The sequence below is a fragment of the Daphnia magna genome, linkage group LG10, assembly GCF_020631705.1.
Source record: "Daphnia magna isolate NIES linkage group LG10, ASM2063170v1.1, whole genome shotgun sequence".
Taxonomy (NCBI): domain Eukaryota; kingdom Metazoa; phylum Arthropoda; class Branchiopoda; order Diplostraca; family Daphniidae; genus Daphnia; species Daphnia magna.
The window spans coordinates 7,628,647-7,656,155 of record NC_059191.1 but is presented as its reverse complement, the minus strand read 5'-3'; the positions used below and the strand labels follow the sequence as shown (position 1 = coordinate 7,656,155).

The window sequence follows — 27,509 nt, the reverse complement described above, 5'->3', positions numbered from 1 at the left end:
AACAGGAACTTCAACAGCTACGTCGACTTCAGGGGCTTCAAGAAGGCGTGGCGGTATGTAAATGTGAGCATCGGGACGCAAGGCCTCGCGCTTAGCTCGCCGAGAAGCCGAACGTCTTTGTTTGGTAGCAATGTTACGTTTCTGCTTCCTGGTCAGTTGGGCGAAGCAAGCTTCATCGACCACGTGTGGTTCAACTTGAACAGGTGAAGCCTCTGGGGCAGATGGAACACCCGGAGCAGAAGAAGTCTTCTTCTTCTCAGGTCCAGAAACAACTTCAGAAGGAAGAAGGGCCTCAGCAGCCAATGCTACAACGGGAGGCGCAGCTTCATCCTCATCGGCGGCTTCAACAGCCTCTGCAGCAACAGGAAGTTCTTCAATGACCTGAGCAGCATCTTCCTCAACGGCCTCTGCTTCTGCGGCCGGAGCGACTTCAACAACTTCATCGACATCCTGAACTTCCTCAACTTGGTCTGCAACGACATCAGCTGCGTTTTCAGCAGCTTCAACAGGAACTTCAACAGCTACGTCGACCTCTGCAAACTTCCTCAACTGCGTCTTGTGATGGAGCGGCTTCAACAGCCTTTGCAGTAGGAACTTCCATTACTTTCGGAGCCTCGTTGTTGGGCAGAGGGCTCTTTCGTCTCAGCACAGGTCGAAAGGGCTGGCCGTAGTGGCTAGGTGGAACAGGTTTGGGGAAAGGGTTTAGCCAATTCCTGGAACTGGAGGTGATTTGAACGACCATGCACCGGTGACAACGGGCGATTTCGTCTTCAATTTGGGACTCTCCACCCGGACCTGGTTTGGCGGCCTCAGCCGATGGAATTGCTGGCCTCTTGCAGTCAACTTTGGATTGGACGTGCGCAAACTGCTTCTTCGCACCGGGAAGTTTACGAATCGGAGAATTCATTTTTTTTCGGGTTCTTCGCTAAACGTGCTCGGCTGATGGAGTAGTAAACTTGTAGATTGGCAGAGTATAGAGTTTTCACAGAAAGAGCTATTTAAACTCGAAAAATGCGATACATTATTGGAGCGGAAGAAATCCATATACCCGAATGGGCCATGTTACGAACCCAAACCAAACCGCCATCCTCTCTTACTTTCGCGTTTTCTATTTGCATTTGAATGCGAACACGGCCATTGAAAGGCAAAATCGGGTTTCAATTGCATTGAAAAATGATGTTCAATCAATTTTAAAGTCGTCTTAATTGAGAAAACTTGTAATTTCATCGTTAAATGTACGTGTCAATCAGAGCTGTGTCGTCACGTGTCGTGTTCAAATTAGCGATTACGCGGAACATTCACCGTTGCTGGGGCCACAGCTATTGCGTCGTGACCTTGAAGCAAGGTCGTGCAATGTTGCGCATGATGTTACGCAACCTGCCACGGACATATCGAAAGCACAAATTGGCCCACCTGAGGTGGGTAGGGGAAAGAGCTCGCCATTCCATCGAAGCAATAATTTTAGCCTTAAGCTGCACCTGACAGGTATATAATGAAGCGTACGTTTCATTCTAATTCAGTCTTGTCTAGTTCTGCTTCACTTCTACAGTACAGCAACTAGCCATCTCAAGTCTGCTGTGTGCCAAGTTCATTCAAGCCTGAATTATGGGTAAGTTATTTCCGCCTTATGTTTGGTGTAAGAAATGCCATTTAAACTTTAGTTCTTACGTTGATGTTTTTATGTTGGATGTTTGATTTTGGCTTCATGGTTGTGTTCTTTCATAGTTCGATGCAGTTTCGTGTTACTGGTGGCTGTGGCCGCGTTGATGGCTGTTCCGGGGCATTCTGTGCCGATGGGTTCGTCAATTGGTGGTTACGGTTCGTACTCGGCTCCTACGACTACCACTAAGGAGTACTACACAACGAAGGCGGCCGAATACTACACCACTAAGAAGTCTGAGTATTATATGACAACGTATGCAGCCCCATCTTACACGACAAAGGCTCCAGAGTACTACACCACGGCTTCGTACTACACAACCAAGGCCCCCGAGTACTACACCACAACATGTACGCAGCTCCTTATTATACAGAGGCACCCAAGTACTACACCACGAAGGCTGCTGAATACTACACTGAAGCCCCGAAATACTATTCAGCTCCAAGCTACACAACCACAGCTGCCTACTACACCACTGAGGCTGCCAAGTATAACGTTGCCCCAACTTACTACAGCCAGGCTGCACCGTCTTATTACTCAGAGCCGACTTACTACACCGAGGCTCCGCAATATTACGCTGCTCCAAGCTATTACGAAATCGCTGCGCCTGTCTACTACACCGAAACACCAAAGTATTATTCTGCTCCGAGTTATTATACCACAGCCTCCCCTTCGTACTACGAACCTGTCTACTACACCGAAGCCCCGAGGTACTACAGCGCTCCCAGGTACTACGAGACTGAGGCTCCTGCCTACTACACAAAGGCATCCGAATACTACACCGAAGCGCCCAAGTATTATGCTGCTCCAAGCTACACCACAACAGCTGCCTCTTACTACACTACTGAAGCTGCCAAGTATTACGTAGCCCCAACTTACTACTCACAGGCTGCTCCTTCCTACTATGCAGAGCCGACTTACTACACTGAGGCTCCTCGATACTACGCTGCTCCAGAGTACTACACCGAAGCTCAGAAATACTACTCTCCTCCGTCTTATTACAGCGAAGCCCCGAAGTACTACACCACCAAGGCACCTGAGTACTATACTACCAAGAAGGCCGAGTACTACACCACAACCTATGCAGCTCCTAGCTATTACACTGAAGCTCCGAAATACTACGCCACCAAGGCTCCTGAATATTACACCACAGCTTCCTACTACACCACCAAGGCTCCTGAATACTACACCAAAGCTTCCTACTACACCACCAAGGCTCCTGAATACTACACCACCAAGGCTCCTGAATACTACACCACCAAGGCTCCTGAATACTACACCACCAAGGCTCTTGAATACTACACCACAGCTTCCTACTACACCACCAAGGCTCCTGAATACTATACCACCAAGAAGGCCGAATATTACACAGCTGAGGCAGCTGCTAGTTACTACACCGAGGCTCCGAAGTATTACACCACCAAGGCTACCGAATACTACACGTCCAAGAAACCTGAGTACTACACCGAGGCTCCTAAATATTCTGCTCCTGTTTATTAAATGTTAATTTTTTAAAAGAGTCGTTAATTTATCAGTCGTTTCTTCCATCAAATCGTTTTGGGCAATGAAATAAAACCGTCATCTGCTGAAATTCCGTTTTATACCTTCATTTTCCTGGTTTTCCACGCAGGCAATTATGGTAATTTTTTGTCCTATGTGAACGGTAATTCGTACAGGCTGGAAAATATTATGTACATTTCGAATTGTAGTATTAATCAATTCCACAACCTGCTTCGTAACTGATGCGAATGTGGAGTTAATATCGGGATGGTAACACTAAGTTCATATTTAGATTTTTCAAGTTAAAGTGTTCGATTTTTATCTTTTTCATATCGAAACATGTAATTGTTACGAGCCAATAAAAATCCAGGCTTCCATGACTCTGATAGTCTGATTCAATTGGTGTGAAATGAATCGTGATTAAAATGTAGTAATTAAATAAAATATTTCCAGTTACAGAAAGGATAATTCCAGAAAACAGAAATGGGAAAACACAGCAAAAAAAAAATTATAATAATTGTTACACTTATTCATGTTTTATTTTTTTAAATTTCTCTAAATAATAATAATAAGTCCTTAAGCTGAAGTCGTGACAGAGTCATAGAACCCGGAAACATGAACCATAGAAACCGGGTTCTATGACTCTGGTCGTGATTCAATCGATCTCGATCATTAAATCGATCGCGGCAACTCTGGGGTCGACTACATGTATCAACTCAAAATACCCGAAAATCGTCAAAAATCGCAAATTTTCCTGAACTTTCATGTTCAACTTTCACGTTCATGAAAAATCGGGATTTTGGTCAAATCCGACTTTTGGCTGATCCTACGAGCTACGACAGTTATACCTACAAATATTTAGCGTTTCGTGCTGCAACTAGTAGTTGATATTCTAGGATGTTATGCCTAAAATTGGAATTCAGCTATCAGAGATTAGCAACATTCAAGTACTTAAAAGCAAGTATTGTACTTATTTCAACATTCAAAGTAAAATCTAATTTTGGGTTCTAGACGGAAACTGTAGATGGCGTTCATGTGCGTCTATGATGAAGATTTTGAGTGACAAGTTAAATCGGTGTTTGTTACGTTACCCTGTTATGTGTTTCAAAGGATTTTTCGTCCAAAAATTAACGGTATGCTGTTATCTAGTCAGTATTGCTACGTTGGGTATGTATTGAAAAGGAAACCCCTGAAATAGATTGCTTTTTGTATGTGGTGGTGTTGCGCCTTGTCAGCTACGCCAGCTGCTGAACCAGTAGCCTGCATTCCTGCTATCAATGTACCACAAAAGATCCTGACACTTTAAGAAGGCAACTATTGCTTACATGAAGATCACCATCCAGTTCAAGTACTGTTAATGGACCTCAAGCCTTTCGTTTAAGCTTAGTGATGTGTTCTCTCATCAGTAAACGACAGTCTTCATCTACTTTGTGTTGCTGTTGCTAACCATCAGCCCTCAGCATCCCAGGTATCCAGATTTCCAAGTTTCTCTGATTAGCCAACCATCATCCATACCCTTCAGCTCTTCATTGTGGTATTTCAAAACATTACTTATCTTCCACTACAAACATCTGTAACAATTTTATCTACGCAGGCTTCTCTTCCTTTCATCTTAGTCTGCTGAATGCCAACATTGAATAATGTTCATCATCATTGCCTTTCATCATTGCCATGGTATTTTAATTTGGTGGATTATCTGGATTTCTTATTTTTAATAAATCTTTGTTGTATAAACAGAAAATTTTCATTATTAATCCTGCTGTTCTTCTCACCGTTACTTAGCCAGCTCACATGTATAGGCTTTAACAACATCTCCATTTTTTGGTATTTTAAGTTTCTACGTTATGGAGCATTGTTGTGTTGTAAGAAAAACTTCTGTTATAGGACTGAAAATATTCATTTTCCTTCGGTACAACACTGCCGTTTTGACAATTTCGGTAGTTTCGCCCCCAGTTGACCACACGCGTAAGTTCTTTGTCTTTTTCGTCGTTTTATCAGACAAATGCCATTTTCCGCTCAAAATCACTAACTTCTTTTTTTTACCTCATTTAATCTATTTAGAACTTCATTTTCTTCGTCTTCCTGTTGTTGTTGTGTACGACTTCACCTCATCGCTGTCTTCGTTGACATCTTTCTCCTCCCTATCATCGTCTTGGTCGTCTTCGCCTTCATCTCCGTTTCGTCGTCTTCGACGTTTTTGTCTACGCCATCACCTCGTCGCCGTCTTCGTTGACATCTTCGCCTTCATCTCCGTCTCATCGTCTTGGTCGTCTTCGCCTTCATCTCCGTTTCGTCGTCTTCGACGTTTTTGTCTACGCCATCACCTCGTCGCCGTCTTCGTTGACATCTTCGCCTTCATCTCCGTCTCATCGTCTTGGTCGTCTTCGCCTTCATCTCCGTCTCGTCGTCTTCGCCTTCATCTCCGTCTCGTCGTCTTCGCCTTCATCTCCGTCTCGTCGTCTTCGCCTTCATCTCCGTCTCGTCGTCTTCGCCTTCATCTCCGTCTCGTCGTCTTCGCCGTCTTTGTCTACGCCATTACCTCGTCGCCGGCTTCTCCTTCGCCCTTCATGTGGGGAATTCACCGTGGATCGTTGCTTTGGTATTGTTTTATTTTGCATTGTTATGTTTAAGTTAACCCGTTGGCTGCCACCCCGTTTGCGTCCCATTTTTGTTGTAGCTTGTAGGGACCGGCCGCAATGGCCTTCGCCGCAAGGCGCCTTAGGCAATGCACCAGTAGGGACTTCTCTTTGTCGATGCGGTGGCGGATTCCTGAGGGTGTGCATTCCCTGTAACGGATTCCGTCACCATGTCAGCCCGGACTTGTCTTAGACAAGTCTCACCTTGTTCGCGATCCTTATGACGCGATGCGTAGTAACTGTAGATTAAGCAACCTACGGGTTGCGTGGCCTGGCAGCCAACGGGTTAATTTAGTTAAGTTTATGTATGTTTGTGTAAATGTTTGTATCTATATTTGTGCTGTTATGTAAAATAGTGGTGGAATTGTTGGGAGGAGGTGGGACAATAAAAAGAATTGAAATTTTAATCTATTTCTTCTGTTTATTTCATTTCACCTTAGTTCACTTTATCCATATCAAAGATAAACTTAGATTATTTGTTTTCCCAACCTATTTCAATTTAAGTACAGCCATCTCAAGAATACTTATTTCAATAGATTTCAGTTGGTGAACACCAGTGAATAAATTTTTTTCTTTGTTCCATTTGACTGTCAAATGCAATCACTTGGCAAAAAAAAAAGAAAAGGAAAAAATAACTTACACAATACATCTTCACATGGTGGCATCACAAAAGGATTTAACCATTACTTTCTTTAACTCCTTTGTTTCCATTAAATGAGGTAATTATTCAACAAACACAAGAATGATACTGGATATGTTTTATTTACACTGACAACATAACATTAGTGGCATTCCATTCTGTTCCATTCTGTTCTGTCCACCAAGTTACTCCAACGCCAATCCAACACATCAGGTACCTCGAGAGTCTCTGCAAATTAAAAATGTAAATCACTTTTGAAAAAACCAAGTCCTGGATTGAACCAAGTCACTGAATGATTCTTTAGCCCCACAATACATCAGGTACATCCTGAAAACCTGAAAGCATAAATACAAAAACTTAAACTTTTAACAATATATTCTAACATCACCTGATTACCAAGAATCAAAGAGATTTAGATAGGAAAATAGAATATAAAGAACTCCTTTTCTTACATATTACCTTTGGTACAAAATGGGTGTATTACTGTATTAGACTAACGGAGATGAAAAACGTGCTAGCAAAGCCAAACCATGCTCCTCCTTAAAAAATTTAAAATATAAGTTGCACGTTTTTCTTTTTCTTGAATGTTTGCCATAATACCTTGAACAACTCTGCATTGATCAAATTCACAAGACGCAGCTCAAAACCATGCTCAAAACACACGGAATCGGTGGTGAAATTTCAAGAACAGATACGTTCGTTTGAGCATCCATCCTCAATCCGAAGCCACGCGAAATAAAACAGCTGATGGGACAGCTGACATACCCATACAAATTTTACGGAGTTAGTTATTTATCCCCTAGATGTCTTGAAAATATAGAGCAGGGCTCAAGGCGCCACCCACTATGAAACCAAACTTGAAACCCTCCCATTTTTCCATAAGCGAAGTAAAACCCGACTTTCTTTTTTAAAAAATAACTCATACTGTTTCTTCCAAGTCGAATTGAACTAAATTTCCGATATTTTCGTTGAATTTTGAATACAAATCATTTAATTTTATAGAAATATACACATAAATGATAGTTGAAAAAATAAAGTTTAAGTCAGGCTTTTTTCCTATCAGAGTTTCCGCTAGATGGCAGTGATAGTGAACAAAACTGACTAACAGTTCGTCTGCTTGCGAAGAGAGAAATAGTTAATCTGCTTTAGAAGTCGCGTTGACGTAAGCACGTAAGTGAGAATTATTAAAGGAAATTGGTTTTTATAATTTAAGTGGCAGTAAGAAAGCAAAATAAATGTTTCTGCTACCGATATGCCAAGGTACAAGTCAAATGTTTTACTATTCTGATCTTCTGAATCCTCATTTGCAGGTCTTGCCTTTATTGAGTAATGTTTCAAAATGTTGGTAGTGAAACAAAACTTTGTTGTGGCTTTATGAGAAACCAAGATCCTTTTCTCAAATGGAAAGAGACTTTACTGGACAGGTACATGTCTACTAAACACATGAAGTTCTCATGTGATTGATTTGAGTTTTTTTTTTAAATCTTACTTCATGTTTCCCAGATGTAATTTGCATAAAAGAGATTGCACTTGTAAAATTTTCCGAACCTTTTCCTTGCAAAAACTCTTCATTAGGCTCTTGTAGTTATATCATAGTTGTCTTGTGGCTACCAATGGCGGCCATGCCATGTTTGACAGCATCTAGTTGTATTTGTAGTCTGTGAAAAGAAAATAAATACAAGCATAATGAAACAACAAATGGCAAACCTGTGTATCCTTGAATTTAAGATTAGGGGTGATTAATTGAATATAGTTAGATTAGTAGTTGAGTTGCAGTTGATAAATTTAATTCCACCATTTGTTCTTGCTTTTGGTTGACATATACCATTTTCATGTGTAGTTAAGTTAAGTAAATGGCAGCTCTTCACATGCCACTCAAACAGTCTGCAAAGGGAACAATATGTCATCCAGTTACCTTGGAAGTTTCAATTTAATAATATAATTCTAAGTGTATACAGCCTATGTATATTTACACCTAAATGTACACATACCTCAAATGACTAAGCGAAACAGTGAGATTATTAATGGGACTCACGGCTCTGTGGTTGAGCATCGGCAAGGCATGCTGTATAGTTAAGGTTCGATTCCTTACAGAGTCTAGTTGTAAACAATACATGAATTAATTCAGATAATAATAGCACGTCTATACAGTACTTTCAAACAGTGTTCATATGAATAATACTAGTCAACAGCAAGTGGAGATTAAAATGAAAGTAAATCCCATTTGACTTTGTCTGTGAAGGATAAACTTGAGAAACTACGCACTTGAACGAAATTTCGGTAAAACTAGGAATATAATCCGGATAAATAATGGGAAGACAAGTTCTGTGAAAAAGTTAAAAGTACTAACCAAAATACGAAATACTTATCAAAATATCAGACAAAAGAAAAACATTTTTGAAAAATTTGTTTTCAGCATTTTGTATTGATATATAACCCTTAAAGTAAACCAAGGTTGGGGTAAACCCTGCCTTACTTGAACCGAACCCCCGGGGAGATTACCCGGGGAGTGGCTAAGAGAAGCCGGAAAAGGATGGAAGGTTTCGGACAAGTTTTTACGTGAGCGATTAACCGTTAATTCGGATTTGTGGGTAGCCTCTTCGCCCTCCAATGATATCACAGAACTTGAGGACCCCCACGTCCCCTTTCCGGACAGCGCACTCACAACCTTTGCTGCTGATCACAGTAGGGGCATGACCCCCTACGGGCTTATCACAAGTCAAGGGGAAACGGGGCAACAGAAAACAAGGGAGCCCAGATATGCAATTCAATTTTAAAATTATATATAAATACTTTAATGTGGAAGGAAATAAATGAATCTTGAAATTGCCGGTCGTCCTTCTAAACAGTATCATTTTTTTGATCTCTTGTCTCAACCAGGAACTTTTTCCAATCAAATATCATTTTTCATCTAGGTTGAAACAAAAACAAAACAAACACATATCCATGTAAAACAATCCTTATTTAAATTAAGATTTAAATTTAAATTAAGAAACTTGTCTTACATAAATTCTATGCTGAGCTAAAGTTCTAAGTTAAAGTTTCTAACTAAACTGCAGATCCAATTACATGCATAACATAGACGATCGATAACAGATCCTGAAAGAACTTCCTGAAGGTTAAAAAACAAAAAAAAATGTTCAGTTAAAAATTCAGAATATCTTTCTGTAACAAATACCTCCCATGGGAATTTTTTTGTATAACGTCAATTAAAGGCTTCGTGAAGATCTATATTTTGAACACAAAAATAGGTTACAATTGAATGAACTGATTCCATAAAGTAATAACATTATGCAGTACACAATGGTACTTACATCATTGAGTACATAATACCACATGTACGATACTTCAAAATCCATTTGTAGAAGGAAATAATTTGGTTTTCAAAGTAGGAATCCATATAATCCGATAAATCACTCACAACTTCAAATTGGAAGCTCATTCTGAAATGTTAATATATTAAACTCATTATCTGCTTGTATGAAAGCAAAAAAAAATTAATGCAGATCTATTTGTACATGTAAAAATAAACCTGAAAATCAGCTGTATATTAGAAATCATCAATTTCCAGAATTCTTTTTCCAGGATGATATAATATCACACCTGGTTTTCCTAAAGTAGGTAAAAATTTCCTAAAAAAATTTCCTAACCGAACTCAAACAACTGACATACCATGAATTACCATGAAGGTAATGAAGTAGTGTGAAAATTGGATGTGAATAATAAGAGTGGAGAACAAAGACACAATTTCCAACGATCTCAGGGGTTGATGTATTTATGAAGCACACTGTAAGGCTGCTGATAGTGGGTGTACCTGGAGAATGAAAACATTGTGTGAAAAAGTGAGAAAATTGAACTGAAATGCAAACATATTATACCATTCAAAGGATGTCTGGTGACAATCCTCCTTCAAACAACAATCGAACGTACCGTGCAAATAATCGTGAAAAGAAGTATCTCTCACATTGGCACTAAAAAGTGGCAAATTTTAGTGGATCGTGCCTATTGCCCCTCAACTTTTGACTTTTTGAGGGGCAAGGGCAATAGACTTTTTTGCTATTGCCCCTCAACTCCAGATGGCACTAGTTACGGGGATGGGTCAGCCTTCTGAAAATTCAGCGCAAAAAATTTAAGAATGAAAAATACCTTGTTTCTTCAATTTCCTGAAATTAGAAATAGTTTTTTTTAGACCTAGTCCATTTGCCGCAGAATTAGATTTTTAGATTTAATGATAATAATAGTGGTAAGGTTCCAGCTTTTTTTTTCCTTTTTTTATTATGTGATACCTTCGTCCTCCGTGTAGTCTGATATTCACTGCTGATATTCACGTTTTTTTCCTTAGGTATTTTATTGAGGTAAAATCCTTCAGTGGGTACTAATTGAAAATGCATTCTTTTCTTCAGAGTCGTGCGTGTCATAAGATGATGCTTTTTTGGTATTATTTTTTTTTTTTTAGATAGTTTTAAATGATTAATGTCATTTCAAATGACATTGATGACAAATATAATACCTAAAACATCATCTTATGACACATTGACAAGCACGAGAAATAAATGCGTTTGCAATTAATAACCACCGAAGGATTTTATCTCAATAAAATAGCTAACGAAAAAAACAACCTGAATATCAGCCGAAAGGCTGCAAGAAGGTTTCACATAATAACAAAAAAAGAAAAACGGTTAGAAGGCCGTACGCCTACCTTTCCCCGTAATTAGTGCCCTCTGGAGTTGAGGGGTAATAGCAAAAAAGTCTATTGCCCCTCAAAAGTTTGGGGGCAACGTCAGTATACTTGTCCAATAAAAATTTCTCACATATACACGGCCTTTCATATGAAGTCCGTTGCTATGTGACGCCGGAGGCCCGGCCTTCAAAAGTAAGTTTGCGGCCTGATTTCGCTAGTTTTCCTGATTTTTCGTCTAAACGCCAATCGTCAAAAAAGCAAACTCGATACTCGGGTCGGCCGCCTAAATCGCTCGGCAATCTTTCACCACATAGCCCAAAATTACGGGAAACGCGGAAAAGGACTGACAGCATCCACGTTCTAACTTGGAAGGTGAGAAAACGAATAAAAGATTAATGGAGGACCCCAAAAATAGCGCCATCTATCGGGATAAATCTCAAAAAATGTGGGATCGGTCGACATGACTCATTCCGTTTTGCCGGGAAACTGCGTCCCTGGCCAGTTGTTTCCGTTGACGATCTCGTAGCCTCAGCCTTGGATTTAAGCTGTTTACTGATTTGAAGAGATAATAAATGGACTTTCCCAGCATATTAATATGGTATAAATACTGTCGATGTCACTATGTTTCAGTATCTTCAATCTGTTGGTTAGTACATCTTGTTCTGTCTCCAACTCTTTTTCAACTCCTGTTAAAGGTAATGTATTGTTTTTTGTTATATCTGTTGGTATGAAAGCTATTTGTTTTACAATTCTACCGTACCGTTTTCTGCGGTTCCTATAGAAATGTCCATTGTCAGTATTACCGTTTGCTTTGTGGCTGTCGTGATGACCGTGACTTGTGAACCAGTAGCTGATGGGTACAAACAGCCCGCGCCTCCATACCAAGCCCCTGCATACAAGGCTCCCACGTACGAACCTCCAGCTTACAAAGCGCATGTCGATTACCAGCCTCCTGCGTACCAGCCTCCTGCGTACCAGCCTCCTGCGTACCAGCCTCCTGCGTACCAGCCTCCTGCTTACAAAGCTCCCACGTACGAACCTCCAGCTTACCAAGCGCCTGTCGATTACCAGCCTCCTGCGTACCAGCCTCCTGCATACCAGCCTCCTGCCTACATGGCTCCTGCTTATTAAATCCAATCAAATTCTAAAACTAGTATTAAAAATTGCAAAATATATCAATATGTACCATTAATTGTGGATGCAGACTGGAATAGTTTGTAATAGTAATGAGCATTTTTGCGAGATACACTGCTTTAAATCTTTTGAGTAGTATAGATTTGTTCCATTTCTGACATTGGAGCTCTAGCGTTTAAATATCTAGAATTTTAATAGCATGCAAAAATAGTAGGCATGTCGGTATAGTAAAGTATGGATCTGCAGCAACCGGACCGTGTTCGGATCTGAGAAACACTGTATTTTTGCTTGTATTATTATTCCTAAGCAACCATTTCGTTTTTGGGCTTAAGAATAAGGAATAGAGGGATAATGTAGGTTGAAAATAAGACATCGGCCATCGGAAACATTTTGTTTTCAAATATTTCCTTTTTTATTGGCGTTATGACAATCCGTTGCACTAGTTAACAGCACAACGCAGGACATACATATTAAGTGATAAAGAGAGCGCGCGGTGGAGACGGCGGAGGGCTACCCCCTTATCTCCTTTATGGAACACACACAATTTTGACAAACCGGCTTTATAACAGTTTGTTTTTGTTTTTTTGCCTTTTTTTTTTTTTTTCTTTTGTATGTTTTTGTTTTTCAACTTCTTTTTTTTTTCGTCAAGTTCATCTTGTTCCTTTTTTACTTCCTCATAGCATATTATGTTGTCATGTTTTAGTTTTTTTTTTTTTTTGCTTGCTGGAACATACGACATCCAAACGAAACAAAACATAGGTGATAACAGGATAGACGACACTTATCTGAAAGGAGCGGGAAGCTGTTTAAGAAAAAAAAAAAAAGAATAAATAAACTGAAATTTTTGAAGAGGTGTGAAAGAAAAAGTACAGAAACTGGTTCGGGGGACGGTTTAGGAACCGGAAAATCAGAAGAGAGAAACACAAACAGTTAACACACCGTATACTCAACAGTGGACAACAATGAGTTTAGGGAGGTCAAAGAAAATTGGGTTGGGTTTGGTGAGATGAAGTAACGAAATTACCCACAATTGAACAGGCTGGGTTCTTGGAAAAGGATTGGAGTTCGGAAAATAGATAATTGGTCGGTCATGGTGCTGCCGGGTGTGAATTGTAATAAGGAAAGGAAAAAAGCAGAAGAGGTCAACAATACAAATTAGTTTTCAACTGATTTTCTCAGATCTTGGTTTGAAACTGTTGTGCGAGCCAACGGTCAACACAATCATCATGATTATATCACGGGGGAATAGAGGGAAAGGGCGAGGGCTCGGAGCGCGGTGGGGCGGGTACAAAACGCAACCAAGGAAAAATTTAGTTCCAATCATTATAAATAAGTTGCGACCGCGAAAAAGAAGATGTAAGTACGTAGCCATTTAAAAAGATGCAAAAAACACATTATACTTAATAACCCTTAATTGTGTGATTCCCCTGTTCGCATTCCGATAGCCAATAGGTCCAATATGGAGATGATCGGGTGAAGGAAAGAGAAAGATTGGGGGTGGGTGGAGGAGGAACAAGCCAGTTATCTCTTACCTTTCTTTCTTATATTTTGTTTGTCTGTGTATATTTTTCTTTCATTTGATTGTTTTGTAGTCTAATGGCGCTCTCTTAGAGTTCCCCATTGCCCAAGGTTTTTGGGGTGTAAGCGGTAGCGTTTGGGTCGAGTCCGCTGGACAAACAGGATTTGGACCCCTTTCCGTCGTCGTTGAGTGAGCCTATTCCCATGCAACTGTTGAGCATGTTCGACCCACCGTTAGCATGAGTACTGAACAGTTTGGACGTAAACGGGCGCATCGGAGTCAGCGGGCTTGAGGGCGTTAGGGCCGAAGACGGCACGGGGTCCAAGTTCAAGTCACTCAAATTCAGGTTGCTTGACAATCCTAAGTCGGCCATCGTTAGAGGGTATGTTGACAGGTAGCTATTCAGGCTGCTCATGGAGAGCGCGTGATTACCGAGATCACTGATGCCTAGACTGTGACTTAATTGACTTGGCTCATTCATGCTCGGCATCACAGCCAATACCTCCGTCACTTTGGCCTTTAATTCGGAGATTTCACGCTCACGAGCCATCAACAAACCTGCAATTTCAAATACAAAATGCAACGAATCAGTAGAGAAATCACGACCAAAAGAAAATGAGTTTTACTTTCGCGTTGCTCCAACTGCTTTTTGGCTTCTCCCAGGGCGCTGAACAAATCCAATTTGATTCGTGTTTCAGCGCTGAGGGACGACTCCAGATGAGATGTCTTGTCTTGCAGTGCAGACAGCGCAGAAACCAGCAACTCTGTTTCTACATTGTGATGTTGTTGATGGTGGTGTTGTTGCTGTTGTTGCTGGAGCTGTTGTTGTTGTTGCTGCTGCTGCTGCTGCTGTTGTATGCTGCTGCTGCTGCTGGAGCTGTTGTTGCTGTTGCTGCTGCTGCTGCTGCTGCTGTTGTTGTTGGCTAGGAGAGCTTGCCGCTTGTTGCTGGGCACGTCGCAACTGCTGGTATTGCTGAATTTCCCCCTCCATCGCTCGAAGACGGTCTTCGCCGCTCTTAATCTCTCGTCGCAGCTGCTGAGCCTCACTCTCCAACTCGCGACGCCTCTGGCGACAGTGTTCCCCACATTCAGTGATACCATTGTTGTTTTTGGACCTAAAGTATTTTCGTAACTTCATTACATACGTGACACCAAAGCTACGAAAAATAATAATCTAATTACGCCGACAGTACAAACAACACATGACCCAAATTACTTCAAGGATGAGTGAATGACGCATTAGTATCATAGCTACCACATGACAAGGCAACAATCCCTCTTACCAGCATCCCCAACTTCATCTCTCCTTCGTTTCCCACCAATTCTTAAAGTCAACACTTTTTAGCTCTATTTTCTTTCGATGCAATCTCTAAGGATCAACACGAACAAATTGGATTGCTTTTTCTTTTAAGATCTGGGATTTACTTTGTACGATTCGACGGCAATAACTCGCCGGAAGACCCGGGCGTCGAGCAAATAAAGGTAAAAAAAAAAAAAATAGTACAACACAAAACTTGCCGCTGTTGAGCTTTGCTAGCCTCTATCACATCGTTGGCTCGAGCTCGTCGCTCGTTTGCAAGCTGTGTTTCGACGAGCAATCGACATCTCCGCTCCTCCTGCAATCGTTTCTCGAGGGAAGCCAGCGTCTGCTTATCAGACTGACGGGCTGAGACTAGACCATGTAACCTGAGAACATAAATGACATGGATATTAGGTATTGTCAGGTGAACTAAGATTCCAGGTGTACTTGGCTTGTAGAGAGTCATTGTCCTGCTGAACTTGTGAAAGTTCAGCTCTAATGGCACGTTCTCCTGATGCGTGTTGGGACAACTGCGACCGTAATTCAGCTTCTGACTGCCTTGAAGCCTGCAATGAACCAGTATGAATTGAGTTTGTTACGAATAGTCCAGTTACGAAGCTAACTAGATCGAAAACTTATTACCTGTAGGTCAGCTTTGAGCCGTTTAATATCAGCCTCAAGTCTGAGGACGTGTTCACTAGGCGTCGCTGGGTTACCAGCCTCGTTAGACGAATTACTGTGAATGTTGTTCCGCTGCTTAATGTGAGCGTTATTGTTGGTATTGTTAGAGTTGAGTATGTGAGCAGAGTTATTCAACTTGCTCTTCCTCTCCTTTTCCTTTTCTCGATCCCTCTCTCGCTCTTTTTCTTTCAAGAGCTGAGAGGCCTCCATCGCTTCATGGAAGTCATGGAATGAACTACATGGATGGATGTTGTGCAAAGAATAGTAACAAGTTGAGTATGAGGTCAGAGTTGTTGGTCTCTCCAAGTAATGCCTTCTCATTTACGTACCCTTTCTTTTCGTAATTTTTCTCGGAATTCTTCTCCTTTTCCCTTTTGATTGAAGAAGAAATCTGTTGAGTGGAAGATGATGAAGAGGACGACGATGAAGAAGACGATGAAGACGGGGGTGAAGACACATTTTTGGAAGGTGCGTTGGGGGCAATGGTTATAGGATTGCCGTTAGCAACTGGCAACGTCAATTCTTCAACCGTACTCGGTACGGTTTGCTAAGAAAAATTATAAGAGAATAACAATAATTGGATGTTCCCCATGAATAATGGGAAACAGAAATAAAAATCTGAATCACGACATCGGTTCCATTCAGATTTTAAAATTATGTTTAAATCCAGTCATTAGACTGGACCACAAGTAAACTAAAACTTACTTGTGATGCACTATTTCTTAAATGGTACGCTTCTTGCTGTTCTGACGGTAAAGACTGTACCAAAAGTTCATAGTAAAACTCGTTTTCCTTAGCAACTTCCCGTTGCTTACGCTAGAATCGGAAATGCAATTTAGTGTTAATGAATTTCACCAGTATCAACGTGCAAGGAAATCCAGTCTCACCTGACGTATCCTATAGGATATGTAGCCTTTAATATCAAAGCCCCACGTTACAACCGGATAGCCGATGCAGTGGGCGGCGAAAGGCCGACAGAGATCCAGGTGTGCTGGGAAATGTTTCAGATCTTTCAATCGTATTGAAGCCTCTACGTAGATGAAAAGCACCCACAGACAAATAGTTGGTAGACAAACTCCTCTTTCTGTTTGAAAACTGAAATGTTTAGACACCAAGTACTCATAGATATTGTGTGGTTGATCAATTACCTGTGTGCCAAACATATTGTATCCATACATATGTTGGGGCAACAAAAAATAACCATTGAACTGGGATGAATAGAAAACAGAGAAAATCGGCTGTCAACGACAAGCAGACAAAGAATACTGAGAAGGCCTGTCAACAGAAGAAAAGGAAAACATGTTCTTAGGATCTGATTAGAATCTTCAAGTGTAAAAAAATATGGTAACATACCAAGCCTTGGTATTTAAATGAATCATAAACAGATGTCAAGAACAGCCACAGGGGCCATAGAAGTTCTAGGCGGAACTCCAATAGGAAGTCAATGATCAGAACGAAAGCCCAAAAAGAGAGGACACGAATGTAAACAAAACCTGTAAAGATGTTCCAACAGATATTTAAAATGCAAGCTTTATGTAGACTCAATAAAAATGGGCATACTGCTTTCCTTTTTATTGACAACTTTATAGATTAAAGATTTTATACAAATAACTCCTTTTTGGTCTTGTCTACCAGACATCATTTAACGATAATCAAAACAAATCAGTTTTGATTGTCTGTGTTAATGCTCCTATATGCTTAGCATTATTTACAAAAAGGTATGGAATGAAGCAACAGAAGCTAACATGTTGCACAGGACATCACTTTTTGGCACAATAATGGTACAATTATACAGAAAGAAAAAAGTTGGTTTACCAGGTGAACACCACCAAACATTCTCGACAGATCCGAGTTTTCCGCGACTGCGGTTTACTGTACGTCGCGGCCACTTTCCGCACATATCGCCAGTTCTCCTCTTCATCGCATAAGGAGACTGAAATGATTCAAATTACTCGTTCTCAAGACGTTCGGTTACCTTAAGAAGAGATATAATTTCAACTTTTGCAGACAGCAAACAGTTCACTAGATACCACTTCCAAATGAAACACAATCCGATCAAAACACAAAAATCAAATATCACGAATAGGTAAACCCCTCGTCCAATTTGACAGTATCAATTACAGAGTCGGTCGAGTTAAATAAATGTAGTTGAAAAAAACGGCTTCACTTCGTTACAAACACATCACAAAAACTCTACAGCGCATGCGCATCGCCATTTATATATACCCCACGGTTGCAAAATCGTCAAATGATTTTTTCCCGTTCAAGGGCCTTAAGAAATAGAAGGGAAATATTAAGATAAAGAGAAAGTAACAGCAAAACATATTCGAAATTAAATATGTAATGTACTCTCATCTGCATGACACTCAACGCAACAAAATCAGCGCGATGACCACCATTCAGAAAATGAAATGTCTGTTTGTTTTAGAACCCCGTTGGACTAAATATCCTATGTCACGCGCAATTGCCCTACAAGTTATATATTTTTTTTCCATCCAATTAAAAACCAAGCCGTAGGGAGTTAACGCTATTTTCGTAGGAGCTAAAACGTGTTTGTTTATTAATACAATTAAAAACAAGTCAAACGAGGTACGAACGATGTAACGGGATAACAGCATCTTCTTCACAAGAAAGTTGATCTTCGGCGGGTTCTTGTCATATTTCCTCGTACTATGTGGATTACCGCTTTGTAATTCGGTAAGAACGGCCTTCTAACATATCCTAGGAGGAAGTTAAAAATAGTCATTAAAAATAATTCAAACGCAAAAAACGTCACTCGATAACGAAGCGAAACTGACAGCAAGCGCGACGAAGGAGCCGAACACACGATAAAGACTCGTATATTGAACGAATACACAAAATAGGGAAGGGTAAAAATTACAAAACAAATGAGATTTTATCAAGCGGATGACGTCGACCATTTCAACATTCAGTTTTACGGACGCTGTAGTCGGAACGGTCGCTCCGTGAATCTGAAATGATCATGAGCGATTTTTCCAGAGCTTTTAGCGTCGATTGCGTTTGCATATTAAAATCCATGATAACACCACTACTATCGGCCAATGAAGATTCGTCAGGGCAAGTTGCTATTATTGCGCCTGTATAGTTCAAACAAAAAATTAAAAAAAAAAAAATGTTTTAATCGAATTTGATAAGGGAGCTATTTCGTCAATGTATATTACATGATTTTTTGCTGGCAATGTATCTTCCATAAATTCGCATAATAGCCGCCAGTTCTTCGTCATCGCTTGTCCCAAAATAATCGTGTGGCCAACATTGACTACGGAAAATCCAATCACATTGTCAACACATGTTTAAAGGGCAACACCAGTGAATTGCATTACCGATACTGGCGCGTCAAACGCAGAGCTTTCACGAAACGCTTATTCATCAGCAGTTCCAGCAAGTTGTACTCAAGCTCTTTGATATTCATTTCTTCCTGAATAGAAGCGTCATTCAAAGACATATCAGTTGGAGTAGCTTGGCTACCGTCCAACGAGTCAAGTTCGATTTCTTCCAAAGCTTGATACAGTCCCATGCGTATCAGACCAACATCCGATGACATGTCCAACATCTAAACAGATACAAAACAGTTACATACCAGCGCAAAAGATACGAGAAACACTTTTGATAGTATATAATAAAACCTCATGAGCCGTAGCCACATTCTGCAGAGCATTCACCAACTTGGCCGAGTTCTCCATGAAAAGGAGAACTTGGAAGTGGAGCCGGTATAGGTAGCGACACAGGTCATAATGTTGTTCGTCGTGAGTCTGCTCGGGGAACGTTTCCCCCATCATTTGGAGCTTCAATGTTGACTGTACCAGCCCCAGGCACTGATAATCAAGAACAATGGAAAGTAGTCAATGATCTACAACCTTATATTATGAGGGTGTGTTAATATTTACCTCCAAGGCGTGCTCTCTCCTGTCAGTACATGTTTCGCTGTGTTCGTAAAATTCCATCAACGTAAAACGTAATCGCTTCCAATAGCGACTGTGAGCCCAGTCGTTAAGACTGCTTTCACAAAATATAAATGGACATTCACAACGGGTGGCAACCACATCGGCTGTAGCCTGAAAATCGGGAAGAAGGCAATGTTGTACTGTGTATCGCAGCCACGTAGAGAAAATAAACGAAGCCTGATTTAAACATACTTGAAAGTTGGCGCAGATCTGTCTCAGAACAGCTGCACCATTCCCTTGAGAATTTTGAAGGTAGTGGCAGCATTCTCTGGTCGCTGAAAGAACCTTAGCTCGCACATCCTGAATAACAAGGACAAATAATTAAAATACCAGAATAGAAAAGAAGGACAATCAGTTGTGTGGAAAACTGAATAAACCCTTCTGCGACATAGGTACAAATATTACCCGAAAAAGTTTCGGGAGGTAATGAAGCGACGAAACCAATTGTGAGGGGCCACCCTCTGTCACAAGGAGTTGGAAATGAGTTCTCCAAGTGGGATCAATATCCTCCAAACTACTATGTGGCTGGGTAGCCGTATCTTCTGGAGTCATAAAACTAGGAGGAGTCGCCGAGGCCATGGGGCCGATAATGCAAGGTGAAAGATTACATGGAGTCACGTCACCTCCGTCTCCTTCGCTGCACTCGCTTTGACTGTAGAACAGACTAGGTTTAGACGGAAAATAATAACGAAAGTTCTCAATCCTGATAACGGACTTACGATGAGTCTGAATGGATTTCAGAGTGGCTCGAATTGAGATCGAGTGGTAGCGAAGAAGGAAGGTCTCGCGTAATGGTCATGCTCGGAAACTCATTGATACTGTGCCTCAATCCAGCTTCCATATCATCCAATGGAGACACAGAGCCCATGTCATCGTCGGACGATTCCTCAATGCCATGATCCTGTTAAGACATTAACCGTTTCGTCAAATTTCCGCATTTTGCATAATTTACTACATTACTAGGCATACATACCTTCCTCGACGAATGATTTGGAGTTGCCTGCGTCGTATTTTCTTTCTCCCCCTCAGCGTTCAAGCTAGATAGCGAATGGCGGTGAACGCCCCAATTAAACTGATCCATTCCTTCATCTTCCTGAGATTCCAGTTCGTATTCGAGAAAGTCGAAATCCTTGAAGACTCCAAACTGTTGGTCAGTGGTAACGGAATCGTCCAATTTGGAATCACCCGACAAATCCTGTTGTGTCGACACTTCTTCCATCGAGGATGCCATACTCGATTGCCTTTCCAGCAGCTCCGAACTCTGGCTGAATATAACCTGTTGCAGGCGAAATCATAGCAAACATCGGTTAATGAATCATTCTTTGAATATCGATCATGACGTTCTTGGTATGAGCGTAAATGTGAATGGTCGGAGCTGAGCACAACTACGCTGTCGAAGGGGTAGTTTATGGTAATTGATATTTGCCCAATGTGTCATTGGGCAAACAACCAATCTCAAGCGTGACTACAGAAGATTAACTGTAATGAAAGCTCTACGAGTGAGCCGTTGCGGGACCAAGTGCGGAGGTGATACGGAAGAAGCTTTCCTGCAGTGTAGGAAATCAGACAAAAAAAGCCAAGCTAGAAGCACAAACGAGAAGGTATGTGAGAAGTGGAATGATGATGAGAAACAACCCAGGGAAAATTTTGGTTAACGCAATGAAAAGGTGTTATTCACACAAATGACTGATTGCTTTAACAAGAAAGCCTTTTTTTCTTTTCTTTTTTTTTTTGCTTGAATTTCGGTTGGTGAGGAGAAATTACCTTGCCCGTATGATGGTCCACATAGAAGACCCACTTTAAATAGAGAAGGGTGTGTGAACAAGGAGAAACCACAGCCACGAAACAAATATCAAAGTTCCCAAAATGAAAAAGGTTAAATGAAAAAGTTTGAAAGTTAAATTTTTTAAATGAAAGAGATAGATAAATGGTGGGAGGCTTTCAAAATTCACGGCTCAACACTTCCATTTTTCCTTTCTTCCTTCGCATCCACCCGGTATTAAACCGAGGACATTTTATTCCTAAGTAACTCGGAAGAATCTGAAACCATATAAACTTATTGAAACTTACTGATGGGCTCTTGGGCAAGCCTACTCGTTGGCCGAAAGCAGTTAACAAGTTGACTAGAGATTCACGAACACGAGCCTATTGACATGCAGCAAAATAAACCGACGTTAATCTGAGACCTTTTGACAAAGAATCAAATCGGTGTGCGTGTTACTTGTGATAGCCAGGGTCTCTTCCAGCCCGAGATAGAAGAAGAGTCCGCCGATGAAAGCGATACAGATCGTCGAGGCGATGACGCACCATTGCCCGGTGCTTTCTCTTCTTTGTTGTTTGTAACCTTAGTATCAGCTTCGGTAGCAGATGTAAACGGATCTTTTGGCCGATAAGACTCTGTGCCAGGACCAGTATGTCGCCGACCGATGATCGGAGTTTGTGACAGATCATAGGTGAATTCCATGGTGCGTCCTGTCGTCGGATATATATTATATCTTTTTCGGTTAAATAGCAGAGTTAAGAGGAAAAATTATTTTATCACCTGGAAGTTCCTTTTTAACAAACAACTCGGAATCAGAAAAAGAAGATGCATTGGAATCAGAGCCCCAACCACTTGCAGGGCCACTTGCGGATGACGGGGGAGCAACAAGTGAGGATGAACGGGTAACGGCTAACTTCAGTATTTTTAGAGCTTCCTTCCAATGCGCGCCCTGGTGTTATCAAACCGTCAGAAAATTGTTTACAACATAGCGGATAAAAACAAGAAATACAATTACCTCGATGTACTTGGCAATGACTCGTAAAAGATCGGCGTTGACTTGTTGAGCATTGGAGGACAAATTGAAGTCGACATAATGAAGAAGGCAGTGCAGAATGCTTAAGACAGCACCTTGCATGCCATTTGGTCCACGTTCCAAAACCTAAACGGAATCCAGTTCACCAATGATTAAATTCATGAATCTTCTTATAAGGTAAAAATACTTTGAATAATTGTACCTCAACAAGGAAGGTGACCATAGGCAAAGTGAGATAACCGTAGGAATCATGCAAGTACTTGACGACGCACTTGGTCCATTGAAAACTTTCTTTGCTGAACGTCCGACGGCTGTACAGCGTCATCACTGTCGCTAAATTTTCCATCTTTTTGCCCTTTTCGGTGCTCACCTATGTAATGTAAAATAGAGTATTTGAAACTATCTTAAATAGTTTTAAAACTCAAGTGTTCTTACGTGAGCAATATTTTCTGCACTGCGGATGCAAAGTGGTGTGGCATCTTCATAGTTAGCCACCATGTAGGGTAAAAGAGCCATTACGTTGATAGCAAAAGCTGATCCTACGCTAGGATCCATCAAGGCGATTTCCAAGAAGGGTGTAAATTGGCTCAACAACGATAGAGTCGATTCGTACGTCGAAACGTTGGGACTGGTGCAACCTTTGAGAACGATGGCGTGCACACCAGCAAAATTGTTCCATTTGAGTTGTGGCAACATCTTTTCCACCTAGAATCCCATTCAACACAATCATTAACGTAATATTTTGCATAGAACAATGACCAAGAACTCGTCTAATTACCCTATCACGACAATCCGGACGATCAAGTGGTAATCGATGAAGGACCCGTTCAAGCAACCGTAAGGCGAGAAGGAATTCGTGTTCGTAATCGGATTCCAACAGGCATACTGCAATCCAAAATAGCTGAGCCAATATTGCTAATTTGTCATCTTGTACGATGCCTGTCTCTAAAGCCTGCTGTTTTTTAACAAGAATATTTAAGACTCGTTAGCGATCTGTTAATAAACTGTTAAATTGAAATTATACCTTTAGAGACTGGGCCGATCGCGAACGTGAAAGGCTTGAGCCTGGGAAGAGCGTAACGCCATTTGCATTTCCACTGCTGCTTCGGCCTCGCATTTGATCTATTTTTGTTTCATAAAAGAAAAATAATAATAAATGAAAATTCTAATCATAAAACATGGTAGCTTTGCTTGCCTTTTAGTTCACTGTTGCCTGTTTTCTTGTCAGCACACGCTGCCGTGTAGCTGGTGGACCGAATGTGACTGTAAGGAGCATTCCCTGCACTGAGATGAGTCCGACCGTAAAAAGCATGTCGGCGGGTCAGATTGGCACCTGTGGCTCTCTCGAGAAACGGGCTACCACATTCTTTGTTGTTAAGATTCGGAGTCGACTTGAAAATATCGCGCGCAACATCCATTGGTCGGAAGTCGGTCTCTAATGATTCAACTGATGCCTCTAGCGTCAACACTAGTTCTGTTACGTAGCCTTGCATGTCCTCTCCCTGCTCAGCTGCTGTTTCAACCAGGCGCGACAGGATGTCGGTAAGCATTCGTGATGTTATTGGTACCCGCAATCCTCGAAAGATCTGTCACGAAACAATAGACATAATGTTAAAGACACTGTCGGTAAACGGTACATAAATCTGGTTCATACTTGAAGGGAACGACCAGCATAGTGCCTCGAAGGTGACGATAGAGCCAAATGAAGTGCAACTTGAGCCCATCTAATTGGACAATTGAACAATCGAAAAAATGAAAGAGGTTGATTTAGTCGATAAACAGTCTGAATGAAATTCGTTACCGTTCTTCCAGGTGGCTGTGAGGCAGAGATTCGCTGAAAACGCGGCAGATGTGTTGAACGAAAACATCCAACTGCTCGGCACTGCGTACGCTCCACACTTTAGATGTTATATCTTCATAGCTCCATAAAGGTTGACCAGGTCTGCGTTAGAAAAACAGAATAGATTATCAAACTGTCAATAGCCAATGCACAGCGTACATCTCCATCATCTCACCTTGATGAAATGAAGTAAATCAAAGATTTAATGACGTCAGAGAGCGCCACAGTAGCCGGCATTTCTGTACTATCGTCACCATCACCTGACAGATCTTCTCCAGTCTCTGACGACGACCATGTGGGCGTACCCAACTGCATGAAAGGAGCGCTGAGATAACTATCGAACTCAGAGTCCGGCTCAGTGAAGTTATGTTTCGGGACAGGCAACATAGAAGTTGTCAGGCCGTATTTTAGTTGCTCCGTTCTTGTTTGAAGCAAAACTTTTGCAACTACCAAGTAATCGATTTATTAGGTAAGTTTGTGGAGAGTTGAAAAAAGAAGTTAAAATCGTGGCAAACAATGAGCTATTACCCGTCAGATGATCTCCATGGTCGGCCAAAACTAGCAGTAAATTTAGCAGCAGCTGTTTGCAGTGTTCTGAGACTAAAGGGCGAGTGTGGTCTAAACCAAGGATGGCCATGTGCAAGACGAGCGGAAGGTGGACAGACCAATCCACTTCACTTCCTTGCTCCATACCTTCCACTACCAAATCCACCAGGAACATGACAGCCAAATTGCACCTGGAATTGAAACGTGGTTCTTTGTTTCAACTTGGTTAGATAGTTTAAGAAATCGAAATTTACCGATGGAATCCATTGACTGGCTGTGAACTGTTTGGAAGAAATTCTGTCAATGGCGCAAAATAACCTCCATATTCCGGCATTGGTAAAGGATGTGGTTGTGAAGACTCGTAGTCGTTGTTAGGGGGATTGATGGTAGACGGATGTTCTTCCAATACCACTTTCTTCGTTACGAGGATTTCTGCATCGTTATGCGATCGGGAGCGATCCAGACGAGGGGAGGAGCACGATAGCTTATTGACTGCCGGAATCGAGGCACTGCAAACACTGCCAGCCACAACGGCGGCTGCACTTAACGTCAGCATACCTGGATCTTCGCTGCTATGTCGCTTGGTATGGATTGTCCCTTTCTCAACATTCAGTCCTCCAATTCCAAGTGACGCATCTTCAGCACGGTTGATCTGACCTCCACTGGACCCGCTGGGCGCCGTCGGTTCTGATCCTGATTCACCCCAATGAGATGAGGTCTTCCGAAGGCTTGTGACGCGGAAGAAGGGCGGCGTTTCGGTTCGTTCAATCAGACAAGACATTGTCTCGATTGTTTGTAATTCGTTGATTAATTCGTCCAAAAGACGCTCCGGACGGGCACGTCCAAGGTATATTACCACACGTTTTGCCTATCAATTGGAAGAGTAAAAAAAACATGTGAATACATCTACCAGTATAGCAGACTGCTTGGTTCTTACGTAGGGAAGAAGTTCCGAAGCCGCCATACCCGTTACGATGAACAGATAGCGCAAGATTACTCGTAAATTGGTAGGCCAACACGTGCACAACTCAGCCCAGACATCCTCTAATTCTTTAGGATGATCGTCTCCGAATTTCACCGTGACGTAAAAGAGGTTATTCAACACCATTTCCGTGGCCTCTGCCGAACCCCAACCTTCACGATGACCTAAATATGAGATCGGATGACACAAGTACAAGACTGTATTTAAAAAATCAATTTTACCAGTTTCATTTGCATCTCCAGCCATGTTATTTACGGCTGCTCCGGGTACTGATCTCCCCAAATCTGCACAATAAGTTGGATAGTTGTACCCGCTACTCATTGGTGGGAGATTGGGATCAACAAGTTCCATGTTACACAACCATGGTAGCAGATAACGGAAAAGAAGCTGGCGGACAGTTGGTCGGGCGGTTTGAAGCCGATGGGTGATTTCTAGGAAAGTAAAGAATTGCTTTCTCCATTAAAAATAACTTCAATTAAGCTAAGTACCCGAAAACATTGGCATAGTTAATTCCGGATGAAGCTGTGCCAGTTGCCGAGAAAGGTATATCTGTGATCGTGAGTAGGTGGTCGCCAAGAGGGCATCCAGCGTGCTAATACCCCCTTCGGCTCGCTCGGTTGCTTCGCTATCTAAATCCCCAAAAGCTAAAGGAAGCGAGGGGCCACTGCCGAAAAATCGGGCGTCGAGTACCTAAAATAAAAACAACGCAACAACACAAGCGACACGAAACTAAGCTCTTTATACATAAAAATATATCTGTATATTATGTATTACCTGTAAAAGTTGCAAAGCCACTTCGTGTATAATTGTTCTTGGGCAGCCGGTCGACATCAGTGTGACGTTTATAATAGCAGTATAATGGTCACATGGATATTCCCTGGCGCTAAATATTGTAGCTAGGGCTAGGAAACAACCATCAGCCACTTGAGCGTTTCCGGTATAGCATCGATCGACTACCCAGTCTAACAACGGGCTTATATCTGGGTTGAACTCGAGCAAAAGCACGACTGTCTCCTGAGCTAACGAATAAACCTACGGCAACCAACAGCTGTAAACGTTTAAGATCGATTTTGCCATCTATGAAAGTATCACCTTTTCGTTTTTTGAGGCCAAGAGAATGTCCAACCAAGAGTAGACATCGCTGTGGTTATCCTCTGTCAAACCCTGCCGATTGAAACATGGGCCGCAACAGAGAACAGAACTCATGGCTTCCACAGCTGTCAACTCTAGCTCGGACGGCTCTTGCTCCTTGGCGGCACTGGAAGAGTTGAATCCAAACGGCCGCCCGAATTTGCCGCTCCATCCAGCAAAAAGGATAAAAAGCTGTTGGCGTAGATCACGCTTCAACAGACTAGGACGCACGTCCACTGCACGAAGAAAAAAGAAATTTGCAATGAAAGACATCTTCAGAAAAACAACAAAAGAAAAAAAAATGGAAAACTTGCATGGAAAGCAGTCAATCAGATTGGTGACGAAAAGGGCAAAGCAAGAACGAACTTCTCGTCCAGACACCGAATCACGGTCCGTGTCCAGTTCCAGGCATTGCCTCATTCCATCCAGGAATTCAATTACAACTGGATGAAGTGGGTTGCTTTCTCCGTTCACATAACTGAAATAAATTGAAAAAATT

The 27,509-nt window shown here is 41.6% G+C and overlaps 5 protein-coding genes and 3 long non-coding RNA genes across 10 annotated transcripts in view; 4 read left to right on the top strand and 4 right to left on the bottom strand.

The window, feature by feature from the left end:
* The first annotated feature begins 1,471 nt into the window (after positions 1-1,471).
* On the top strand, positions 1,472-3,251 carry LOC123476807 (extensin-2-like). Of its 3 annotated transcripts, none has more exons than XM_045179544.1 (3): positions 1,472-1,609; positions 1,726-2,899; positions 3,086-3,251. In XM_045179544.1, exons 2-3 carry the CDS (start codon positions 2,009-2,011, stop codon positions 3,158-3,160), a joined length of 966 nt encoding a protein of 321 aa, XP_045035479.1. In that variant the 5' UTR covers positions 1,472-1,609; positions 1,726-2,008; the 3' UTR covers positions 3,161-3,251. The 3 variants fall into 3 exon arrangements, with proteins under 3 accessions (XP_045035479.1, XP_045035478.1, XP_045035477.1); XM_045179543.1 differs by having other exon boundaries at positions 1,726-2,923; XM_045179542.1 differs by having other exon boundaries at positions 1,726-2,947.
* A 1,753-nt stretch (positions 3,252-5,004) lies between these two features.
* LOC123477142 lies at positions 5,005-5,886 on the top strand. Its single transcript, XM_045180566.1, has 2 exons — positions 5,005-5,125; positions 5,222-5,886. The coding sequence occupies exons 1-2, from the start codon at positions 5,005-5,007 to the stop codon at positions 5,788-5,790; spliced, it is 690 nt and encodes a 229-aa protein (XP_045036501.1). The 3' UTR covers positions 5,791-5,886.
* Positions 5,887-6,539: 653 nt separating this feature from the next.
* LOC116932238 lies at positions 6,540-7,216 on the bottom strand. The gene is made up of 3 exons (XR_004399404.2): positions 7,037-7,216; positions 6,896-6,975; positions 6,540-6,771 (listed from the first exon to the last, which is right to left on the bottom strand). It is a non-coding gene; the product is annotated as an uncharacterized LOC116932238 (long non-coding RNA).
* Positions 7,217-7,413: 197 nt separating this feature from the next.
* LOC116932254 lies at positions 7,414-8,129 on the top strand. The gene is made up of 3 exons (XR_004399458.2): positions 7,414-7,606; positions 7,747-7,860; positions 7,940-8,129. It is a non-coding gene; the product is annotated as an uncharacterized LOC116932254 (long non-coding RNA).
* Positions 8,130-9,202: 1,073 nt separating this feature from the next.
* On the bottom strand, positions 9,203-10,913 carry LOC123476815. The gene is made up of 7 exons (XR_006651678.1): positions 10,315-10,913; positions 10,109-10,250; positions 9,969-10,048; positions 9,751-9,879; positions 9,615-9,664; positions 9,442-9,548; positions 9,203-9,347 (listed from the first exon to the last, which is right to left on the bottom strand). It is a non-coding gene; the product is annotated as an uncharacterized LOC123476815 (long non-coding RNA).
* A 604-nt stretch (positions 10,914-11,517) lies between these two features.
* Positions 11,518-12,380, top strand: LOC116932209 (repetitive proline-rich cell wall protein 1). The gene is made up of 2 exons (XM_032940011.2): positions 11,518-11,812; positions 11,899-12,380. Exons 1-2 carry the CDS (start codon positions 11,731-11,733, stop codon positions 12,246-12,248), a joined length of 432 nt encoding a protein of 143 aa, XP_032795902.2. The 5' UTR covers positions 11,518-11,730; the 3' UTR covers positions 12,249-12,380.
* Positions 12,381-12,639: 259 nt separating this feature from the next.
* On the bottom strand, positions 12,640-18,071 carry LOC116932145 (macoilin-1). The gene is given in 12 exon segments (XM_032939911.2): positions 12,640-14,328; positions 14,397-14,626; positions 14,628-14,885; positions 15,289-15,456; positions 15,518-15,636; positions 15,713-15,986; positions 16,081-16,298; positions 16,457-16,567; positions 16,639-16,835; positions 16,900-17,026; positions 17,105-17,244; positions 17,567-18,071. Coding segments are annotated over 12 exon segments (2,418 nt in total). The 5' UTR covers positions 17,673-18,071; the 3' UTR covers positions 12,640-13,858.
* Positions 18,072-18,575: 504 nt separating this feature from the next.
* LOC116932129 (protein furry) overlaps positions 18,576-27,509 on the bottom strand; it is a gene marked incomplete in the record, with an annotated part of 47,650 nt that continues 38,716 nt past the window's right edge. Inside the window, 30 exon segments of the mRNA XM_045179525.1 lie at positions 18,576-18,849; positions 18,934-19,031; positions 19,096-19,325; positions 19,399-19,587; positions 19,660-19,827; positions 19,909-20,016; positions 20,122-20,380; positions 20,436-20,617; positions 20,690-20,992; positions 21,481-21,513; positions 21,787-21,861; positions 21,938-22,188; positions 22,259-22,427; positions 22,494-22,637; positions 22,714-22,881; positions 22,947-23,216; positions 23,290-23,466; positions 23,536-23,633; positions 23,707-24,097; positions 24,166-24,235; positions 24,313-24,453; positions 24,527-24,797; positions 24,880-25,088; positions 25,152-25,765; positions 25,835-26,043; positions 26,101-26,310; positions 26,368-26,569; positions 26,654-26,911; positions 26,972-27,246; positions 27,325-27,488. Coding sequence (XP_045035460.1) covers positions 18,674-18,849; positions 18,934-19,031; positions 19,096-19,325; positions 19,399-19,587; positions 19,660-19,827; positions 19,909-20,016; positions 20,122-20,380; positions 20,436-20,617; positions 20,690-20,992; positions 21,481-21,513; positions 21,787-21,861; positions 21,938-22,188; positions 22,259-22,427; positions 22,494-22,637; positions 22,714-22,881; positions 22,947-23,216; positions 23,290-23,466; positions 23,536-23,633; positions 23,707-24,097; positions 24,166-24,235; positions 24,313-24,453; positions 24,527-24,797; positions 24,880-25,088; positions 25,152-25,765; positions 25,835-26,043; positions 26,101-26,310; positions 26,368-26,569; positions 26,654-26,911; positions 26,972-27,246; positions 27,325-27,488 — 6,112 coding nt within the window.